At 39.5% G+C, this 10,320-nt stretch overlaps 1 protein-coding gene across 1 annotated transcript in view; it reads left to right on the top strand.

Moving 5' to 3' along the window:
- The first annotated feature begins 3,636 nt into the window (after positions 1 to 3,636).
- Positions 3,637 to 10,320, top strand: part of NOL10 (nucleolar protein 10) — a 50,901-nt gene continuing 44,217 nt past the window's right edge. Inside the window, exons 1-5 of the mRNA XM_082048055.1 lie at positions 3,637 to 3,730; positions 4,200 to 4,245; positions 4,898 to 4,996; positions 5,729 to 5,806; positions 7,667 to 7,704. Of these exons, the coding sequence (XP_081904181.1) occupies positions 3,665 to 3,730; positions 4,200 to 4,245; positions 4,898 to 4,996; positions 5,729 to 5,806; positions 7,667 to 7,704 (327 nt within the window). The 5' untranslated portion in view covers positions 3,637 to 3,664. The remainder of the gene's footprint in view (positions 3,731 to 4,199; positions 4,246 to 4,897; positions 4,997 to 5,728; positions 5,807 to 7,666; positions 7,705 to 10,320) is intronic.

The raw sequence follows: 10,320 nt of genomic DNA, 5'->3' as shown, positions 1-10,320 counted from the left end.
TATAGTAACCTCATCACCTAGCTAAGGCAGCTCTTCCCCATCTCAGACCAAGTACAGAGTTTGCATTGGATCCTTGTTGCAGTCTCAAGCCACAGAAATACTTTGCATGATTAATTTTAGAAATGTTATGTTCTTGAAGCTTCTTAAATTCAGAATTGAGTCAGTTGCCACTAGTGCTAGCAGTCAATGTGATTTGCTGCAGTGGCAAATGATGGTCTGTATGCGTGAATGTTATAGTGAATGAGGTAAAACCCAGGCTGAAGGGTGGTCACATTTCTGGACTCTACAATATACACTATTTCCTTCCTAAATGTTTTTATTTCAGCAATGTCACTTTTGTATTTCTTATTTTCTCATATGGATTGATTTACCTGGGTTACTTTTATTAAAGTGGAAAATATTATGGTACTTATTTTTTTTTGTTTTGTTTTAATAGAAAATTACCAAGGAAACACAATGTCAAGGCCTAAGCAATGTCCTATCAAATGCTTTCTATTATCACATTTTCTGGTTTTACTGTGACTTTAAGATATTTTTTCCCCCCATTATACATTTATTTATGCTGGGTGAAGGAGCAGTGAATGTGGAGGAGGGAAGGAGCATGGGCCGCCAGCTCTGGCAGTGAGGCGGCTGTGACAGCTCGTGTCTCCCCTTCCGTTTCCCTGGCCAGTTCTGCAAGGGGTGCCGTGTGATCTCTAAGCTGCCTAATTCCCTCGTGGTCATCATGTGTCTTTCTGCTCTCTTTGATCCATCAACTCGGTGATTTTTTCTGTGACTTTGCCTCTCCCTCCATTTGTACTTCTTCAGATGTCACTACTAAGAAGTGACATGGATATTAATACGAAAGCTTATGTTTGTAGTTCTATAGAAAACAATTTATACATCTTTTACATACATTACCTGTTTAGTTTTCTAGTAGTGTGTGGAGCTTTTCCCCCTCTGCTTAGAATCTTTTAAATCCTATTTCCTAGTCCTGCAAGTGTTTTATTATCATTGTAGCAATGTATTTAAAATTATAATCTCAAATATTTCAGTGAAGAAACTCTTAAATAACTTGATAATGGATAATAAAATATTATTTAAATCAAAACATGTTTCCATGTACCTTTAAGATTAGTGTGCAAACTACTTTTTATCACTATTCCTTTGCTGTGTATTTATTTTTTAATTATGCTACAGAGTATTGGTTATTCACTCTCTCTGCAGTGTAAAGTGCAGCAGAAGCTTCCTGATAAATGGTGTCTATTTACTTTTGTGCACTGAACGTGAAATGTTGTTTTAATGTGAATATACCTGAAAACTTGTACTTAACATAATTATATGTATGTCCATACTGAAGGGGCACTGTCTAGTGAATCATTAAAATCAGCAACAGTTACATTCAGTTTGCTTATGACCACATCATTTCAGAACACTGCAGCACCGTGTCTGTCACCAGGTAACGCACGCAGCAAATTCTGACACTAGAAAAAGAAAGAAAAAGCAAGCAAAATTATTTGTTCTTGCTTGAGAGCATCCTATAGCACACACATTTACAGTCAGTACATCTACCTGCTCATCTATATTTGAATAGAAAATCTAAAAGTATATAATTACTACAAGCAACAAAGCTTCATTATATACAGGAAGCAAAATGCTTTGCCAAAGCTTCTCCTCTGTCATTCAGATCCTGACTTTTTAAACTCTGTAGTAAGGGTAAGAAGCAGATTTGGCTGCTTTTAAATTATCTGGGCTGAAATTTTAGTAGTCCATATTCTAGTTGATCTTTTCCCCCTTGATTTTCTAAGAAGTCTTAAATGTATGACTGGCCAGTCTCAGATTTTTCAACTTTGCCTGAGAACTGAATTTTACTGAAAAGAACAAAAAATTAATTTCAAGTGATTTGAAATACAATGCTGTTTCCTGCTCTGCAGCCAGACCCTCTTCTTCTGCACTGTGGTCAGTTAAATACATCTGGAGAATGGACGAGAGGGTCAGGAATCCTTGGGCATTCTCACCTAAAGAAAGTCACATAATTCTCCTGCATGTAAGAATCTTCAGTGTTTCACATGTCTAGGAATTCTTTGTGGGCTCAATCCTCCTGATTCTGCCCAATGCCTCTTGAGGTGCCGTGGAGCATCCTGTTGGCCCTTCAGCTGCTTTTTCAGGAAGATACCAGTCTTCTGTACACCTTGTATTACACCAACAAACCCCCTGCGGATGTCTGGGATTCCTAAGGGCATCCCGAATAGCACAAGACCTCTATTTGTGGACAAGTGAATTCACAGAATCACAGGATCACAGAACGTTAGGGATTGGAAGGGACCTCAAAAGATCATCTAGTTCAATCCCCCTGCTGGAGCAGGAACACCCAGATGAGGTTACACAGGAAGGCGCCCAGGCAGGTCTTGAATGCCTCCAGAGTAGGAGACTCCACAACCTCCCTGGGCAGCCTGTTCCAGTGTTCTGTCACCCTCGCTGAGAAGAAGTTTCTTCCCAAATTTAAGTGGAACCTTTTGTGTTCCAGTTTGTACCCGTTATCCCTTGTCCTATCATTGGTTGTCACCGGATTCAACTTTAAATGTCTATTTGTAGCTAGTCGTGGTCTAAGTAGTTAGACTGCGTAACCTCGAGAGAACTGAGCTCACCCCATAAAAGACACCAAGTGGCTACTGAGCCACATTGCTCCTCAGGCTTCATCAGCCACATTTGCTAGGAATGAGATTCAGCTGCCTGAGCTTCTAGTGCCACTTGAGATGTCCTTGCACATCGCGCCTGGCGTCCAGCTCACGCTGCAGAAGGGCATGGGTTTTCCACAGGTCTCGTGTCAGCCCCAGCTGGGTGTCCTGGATACCTTACAGCATCTCAAATGCCTCTAGACAACCTACATTTAAGCAAGTGAAGCCTTAGCTCTCTGAAATGGGAGCTTGGATGTCTAGCACCCACATAAACACCTGTATCAAAGTGTGTTATCTCCCATGAATCTCAGCGATAACGCTAATATGAACTTGAACAGTCCTTTCTCCTCATGATATTGGTATCAATCATTGTTGAGATATGTCGTCTAGGGAACACCATACATAAGACTTACTTGAAACAGCTTCAGTTTGCATCTTGTACCTGAGTTACCCGTTGTTGTAGTAAGAATTTAGTTCTGATAAGAATTTAGTTGTGATTTTCATTGTTACTTGAAAATGTGGTGTTTCAAAAAGGTGGACCCAATTTGAAATCATTACTGCTTTGAAACTGGGTCCATCCTCTCAAAACCCCCCGTAGATCAAATATGTGTTATCTTGGTCCTTTTTCTTGCTCTTGTAAGTTAGAATAGGAACAGCGAGAACTTTCCATGTTTTTGTTCAAACAGTGCCGGTACAACGCAATAAAAACGGGTCTTTTCACATTTGCTGGCAAGGTTCTGACCAAACAAATCTTGACTGTTTTCCGCAGACGACAGACGCGGTTTTCCTGTAGAAAATTAAAGTTTTCCACCCTGTCTGCAAGCGCACCTCCAGCCTTAGCGACTGACCCCGAGTGCTCCGCCCACCACGGAGAGCCGGTCCCCGCCTTCCCCTGTGAGAGGGGCGGGCCCGAGCCACCGCCCCCCCCGGCCGGCCCGGCTGCCGGGGCGGAACGAGCCGCCTTCCGCTTCCCCTCCGCCCAGGAAGAGGCGGGCGCTGCTGCGGCCATGCAGGTTTCCAGCCTCAACGAAGTGAAGATCTACAGCCTCAGCGCCGGCAGGAGCCTCCCGGAGGTGAGCGGCGGAGGGAGGCCCCGGGCGGGGGGACGCGCTGCGGCCCGGCTCCCTCGCTGCTGGTCCCGGTGCCAGGGCCGCCCGGCGGGGCCCGCGGCGGCTTGAGGAGAAACGCGTGTTGGAGGCTTCGGGCCTGAGCTCACCGAGCTGCCCCTGCGGCCTCTGCGCTTGTGTTCAGGGCGGGGGTCGGTCACTGAAACCAGCTATAAGTGTTTTATAAATTGAAAATGCGGTTTGAATGCGTGCGTCTCCGGCTGTGGGTGTGTTATTATACAGACCCTTAAAAAAAGACTGCTTTGTGAGTTTTCTTCATGTGGAGTGGTTAAACTTAACAGTGAAAACTTTAAAATAATAAAAAAATAATTAATTACCCATATGCCTTATACTTTCAAAGTGGATTAACTTCAGGCGATTCTGTGGTTCCTTCAGGAGTAATGAGCTCAACACTGCTTTATGTATTTTCTTGCAGTGGCTTTCAGACAGGAAGAAAAGAGCTTTACAGAAGAAAGATGTGGGTGAGTTTTCCTATCACAGTAATACTGGGCTGCACACACACACCATGCGAGTCCAGAAGGAGACACTTTGCTAACTGATACAAGGGAGTTGTGCCTGCTCATATCTTAAAAACTACAAGACTGACGCTATAAGTAGTTATGGTTAGAAGGCTATTCTTAACATTCTACATGGCTTTGTATAAACTGAATATTACTAATGCTGCATTAAATTTCAGACATTAAATATTGGGGTTGTAGATTGTAACGAAACATGACAGATGAATTCCACATATAGCTTCTTATAAAGTCCAACCAGAAACTCTTTTGTGTATTACGCTCATCTTGGGAGTGCAGGAACATTCTCACTTTAGTCTAAACTTGTTATCCAAAATAAAATATGGCTATTTACATACCATAGGAAATCTTATATAAAAATCTCAACTAACCAAAAATACATAGAGTTATCAGGAAGGTGGAATATATCACGCAACATCTTAGTTATGTAAAATATGTGATACATATTTGCTACTACAATCTATAATAATTTGTTACAGAGTTACCACCTTACAGTAGCGATGTATTTTGCATGGAGGTAGCCTGCACCTCAGGGTTAATAGTCTGTATTAATCTGCTTATAATGTGTTAATTATACATTTTTTTTTTTTCTTTCTAGATGTCCGTAGAAGAATTGAACTTATTCAAGACTTTGAAATGCCCACAGTTAGCACAAAGATTAAGGTATCAAGAGATGGACAGTATATTATGGCAGTTGGTGAGTTAACAAAGTGTCTCTCTGTAGTAGAGGCCACAAGTGCTAGATGTTGTTGATTGCAGAATGAGTTACTATTTCAGGTAAAATTGATAAGTGTTCATTTTAAAGTGTTGCATTTGGAAACTTGCTCTTAAGATGTGATAGAGTGACTGTCTCTGGAGTGGTATTGTGTAGCCCTTCTTTTTACAATACAGATGTTCTTAGAATCATAGAATGGTTTGGGTTGGAAAGGACCTTTGAAGATTGTCTAGTCCAACCCCCCTGCCACAGGGGGGGTTTATAATACAGTTTAAAACTAAGTTCTTAATTGTTGTTATTGCGTGTACATAAATTTGCTTTAAATAACTTCTGAACATCATTGTTTGTTTATTGTTTTAAAGGATGGAGGATAATGCTACATTTTGTAGCTGTCAAAGCAGGATCCAAACACGAACACTTTAGTAGACGTTAACAGCATAATGAAACTTGGTCTCTCAGACTTACTGGAAGGTACTAAATTCAGCAGAACCTACACACAAGCAGGGTGCTTCCAGGCAGCCAAGACAAAAAACAGGCCATAAGGTTATGTTACTAAGAGGCATGTTTTTCTGGTCACAGAGACTTTGATAAGTTCAGAATACTTATGGTTGAAATGCAGTAAAACCTCTGTATGTAAGAAGTATGTTTTAAAAAATGCTTTAATGTTATCTTTTTGTGTAATTTTTTTTATTGAAGATCAAATTATTCTTTCAGGAACCTACAAGCCAAGGGTCCGCTGTTATGATACCTATCAGTTATCCCAGAAATTTGAAAGATGCTTAGATTCTGAAGGTTAGTATAAGCTATGGCTGTTAGTACAAGATATCTTCCATACATAATTCAGATTGGACTTGAGTAGAAATGTTCCTCCCTGTGCTAAGGGGACGGAGTGTTCTTTGGGGGAACAAGAATCTAGAGTAAAACGTCACCTAGTCTTTATCTGTATTTTTCCCTTTTCATTCTCTGTCAATGTTCTTTCCTCTCTTGGAGCGGTGTGAGGAATGTAAGATTTACATTGAGCCAGTAAGCACGGGGCTTGGGTGTTTGGGAAATGCGAAGCAGGTACAGTGGATGGGTAGTGCCGGATCTCTCTTCTGTCCCCTTCTGGGGAGGCAGGAAGAAGCACTGTAGTTGCACTGTCCGTACTGACAGTTTTCTCACTTAACCCCAAGCTCAGTAAGTGAGTTACAGGGTAAAAAGAATTCCCTGAGGGTAGGTTGGTTTGTTTGGTTTGGTTTTTTTATTTGTTTTTGTGGAAACAAGGTACTTGGGGATAGATGGTAGCATGGCTAAGGCCTTGCTTACACCTTGTTTGCTACTAATTTAGAGGGAGAACAACTATGGTGAGGAGAGCAAGGAGCCATCTAGACAATGGGAAAGGGCGAATCTGCTGGCAGTTAGAGTAGGGGAGGAGGTCAGAGCTGCTGTGGCTCTGAGTTTTAGGGTACATAGAGTTAGGGACCAGCATTTTGTGGTTTTGTTTGGTTTTGTTTTTCGTTAGAAGCCTGACAGCTGAAAACTGAAATACAGGGGTGATCAAAACAGTGAGGGGATGAGCATAGATTGGCAGAAGTCCTAAATCATTAGGGAAGAATTAAACTGGTCTGTGTTGTGTCTGAAAATGATGTGAAAAATAAAAATTGAGAACTACCAAATGAGGTCAGGAAAAGGGCAGAGAAGCATATTGGTTTTACTTTAACCTGGGCCTCAAGATTACAAGGAGTCATGTGGGGTGAAGGGACATGGAGCTACAATGTGGCAAGAGGGCAGGTGTTAGGGCTACAGCTTCAGAGAGATTGGGGAAAGGAAGGTATGGCAAGAGCAAGACCCGCTTTATTAAAAGAGTAGTGATCATTTTAATAGTAAATGCTTGCTGGTAATTAGAGCTTAAGGTAAACATTTTTTTTAGCTGGCATTTACTAGATTGCAAAAGTATATTTAATTTGAAATGTAGCATAGAGTCACTTCAGGTAACTTTAAATGAGCTACCTAATTTAAATGGAACCAATTTAGCTGAAGCAACTACTCCTTGATGTTCCCAACCCAGCTCATTTAAAACTAGGTGAAGTTCAATACATTGCAGTGTTCAGTGTGCATAGTAGTAGCTTTCAACTTTGATTTTTTTGTTGTTTTTGTTTTGGTTGGTTGGTTTGTTTGTTCGTGGGTTTTTTGGTTTGTTTTTTGAGCCCTAGAACTTTTTCTGTGGAAGTGTTGACTCTTTAGAATGATCACACATGTGGGTTTGTATGTAGTATGCCCAAACGTAAGTCATTTTTTGTTATTTTTGACAGATTACCAAAGGTCCATGGACCAAATACTCACTGAAAAACATTTGATTAGACCTTCCCTGAGCCAATAGATACATTGTTGAGCATTGTGTTGACAAACATGTCAAGTATACAAGAAGGATAAAAAGATTACAAGATGCTTCATACATTTCTAAAGTTTAAAAAAACCTACTTACTACTTTGCAAATAAGGTTATATAATTAAAGATTTTATCACAATGCTTGCATTATGCATTGACAGCTGTGGGGAATACTTATATGACTATAGTTTAGCATGACTGTAAATGTTTTCAGGATTTATGCCAATGTTTCCAAATAAGTTTGCTTACTTAGTTGACTTAACATTCTCTTGCTCTTTCCTCTAGTGGTTACGTTTGAGATTTTATCAGATGATTACTCAAAGGTACGTTTAATGTTTTCAATATATAAATGAAAAAAATTGTTTAATATGTATATGAAAATGTATTTTCATATATAGTAAAGGCAGTCAATCAACACAACTTTTGGAACAGAATAGTTTTTTTAATAAAGCAAACAGGATAAATATTATTTGTTTTCTTTGTCTCTTTATATTACAATTTGCCTTACCACTTTAAAAGTGTTTTGTCTGTAGGAGAGAAAAACTCCAAATAGCGATCTATCCTACAAACAAAATAATGCGAAAAATGGAATTAGTTATTCTTTCTAGAATAACATGTAGTCACAATCCCTTGTGACCAGTGAGACACAGATACCTATAGCTATCCCATCTCTCAAAAATGGTGTAAGTTAATAGTCTGATTTGTCAGGATTGTTGTAGCCATGATGATTATAAGCACATGGATGAGGCAAAAAATGTGGAGAGAAAGAATGCCTTTTTTTCTTGAACGAAGTGCTGTACCTAGAGGAAATGGTTGAGTTCTTAGGACCATCAGCCCTTTTTCAGGCCCAATAAGGTTCACCGCTTCTAATTCTGTTTAACAGTTGGAAAAGTGTTTATGTGCTTTAGAGCTCATCTGTTTTCTCCAGCTGCAGAAGCTGCTGTAAGAAAAGACATTACCTCTTTCTGTAAACTTCACTTTGCTGATTCATCAAGGTTTTATGTTGAAAATTAAACGTGAAATTTAAGCATACAATTTTTGCTGATTTCATTAGGACAAGTCTTTTTTTAAAATGACTTTTTTTTTTCTGAGAACAGACCTTAGTGTTTCCAGTATGGCTTTGTTTTAATAAACGTTTCTATTTGATCCTTCTAGCTTAAGTATTTTTGATCTTTTTCCCCTCTAAGATTTCCAATAATGTGCATGAATTCAAGTAGCAGAAGGTGACTGATACAGTACACTTGCCTGTAGCTTCTCTGGCTATGGGGGAATGCTTCTGGTTGTACAGACCAACCAGTTATTTGAGAGGCTGAGCAACACATTGTGTTTGCCAATGTGTTTCTGACTGGTTACGAACAGTAAGGTTTGTGTGTGTTTTCAGCTGAAATTGGTACTCTGTTTCAGACTGAAGCCCTACTTTCACAGTTCAATACAACTTTTCAATTTTGTTTTTCTAAGCCTTACCAAATCGTTAGAAAGAGAACTAATTTCAGGTAGCTGTCGTAGTATTTTGAACATGTTAGAAAGGGGTAACAATATCTGAGAAATTATACTTGAAATACGTAGAATCATAAAAATATTGATTGAAAGGGGACCTTCATATGTCATTTAGTGCTTGAACAGGACAGTCAAAAACTGGAAGCATGGAGTTTCCACAAATTCACTGAATAAATTGTTGCAATGCTGCACTACCTCTTTAAAAATACTTTTTCCTTCCTATCCAACCTGCCCCAGAAAATCTGAAATTTTCACTGTTGCTTCTGCAAAGTTTGACTCTTGCTATTTTTGTAACTGCAGTTCAGTTGCTGGCTGCTGTTAGGTTGTCCTACAGGGTGCTGCTCTTTGACTGACTAAACAAGCAAAGATTCTTCCAACCTTTCTTTGTACGTTTTGTGTTCTGCCCCTTGTCTGGGCAGCCCTCTCGATGCTCTCACTGTCCCTCACTAGACGCTGCCTCAGGCTTTAGCAGCACAGGGAAAACAGCTTCTCCTCAGTCCTTTCCCACCATCTCATAAGGTCGTCTTTTGAGGCTTATTTGCATTTTCCCAGTGATAACATGCTGTTGGTTTTCATTCCTGTTGGTATCCATAAGGCTAGCTACACTTCTGTGCTCTCTTATGTTTTAGGCTTAAAAGTTTTCGACTTGGTCTATGTTTTAGACTAAGGAGAGAGTAATATCTCTCTTTCTGCAGCCTTTTGCAAAAAGACATGTATTTCTGCTCAGTATTTTTGCCACACATTGGTGGCTATGTTTTTGCCACCCTGAGGTTGTAGTTTTCTGGTAGTGACCAAAATTTAATTAGTATGAAGGAAAGGCAAACATGATTTACAGTGAGTTGTATCCACTGCTAATGAGAGAGGGCACAAAGATCTTCAAGTCCAATATTGTAGAAATGTTTATTAAAGTAGAAAATTATTAGCGGTAAGGCAACCACTTGCAGGATATTTGGTTGCTTTTGGCAACTATCAAAAACTTTCTAAAATCTTTTTGGAGTGGGTGAGAAGAAATTTTGCTTCTCTGATTGAAAGCAAACTGCATCTTTCTTCCTGGTAACAGGTTTTTGATGGCTTACTGATAGTGAACTAAGAGAATATGATACCGATAGTTTTAAATTAAATACAATTTAATTTTGTATTCTTCTCAGCTTCTGTACTAGATGAAGATACAGACATTTCTTTTTTTGCAATGATAATACAGAAAAGATTTAATCTGGGTGTTGTTTCAAACAGATAAGAGCTTTTCTTGTTGTAAACCTCCAGTTAAAAGCATAAAAACATTAGGCACACGAAGGATTGATTGAGGTATATATGAAAAACATTGTATAACATCACCTGTGCAGTTGCATCTGCAATCTCTTATGAAATTGTAGTTACGCTTGTGAAAAATGATACTCTGCTTGGTCTTGGACCAAGAGGAGCAAGTCCATGAATAAAAGTTG

Source organism: Streptopelia decaocto (genome assembly GCF_964273445.1).
Source record: "Streptopelia decaocto genome assembly, chromosome: 3".
Lineage (NCBI taxonomy): Eukaryota > Metazoa > Chordata > Aves > Columbiformes > Columbidae > Streptopelia > Streptopelia decaocto.
Note: the sequence above shows the minus strand (reverse complement) of the source record. Positions and strands in the feature narration are given on the sequence as shown.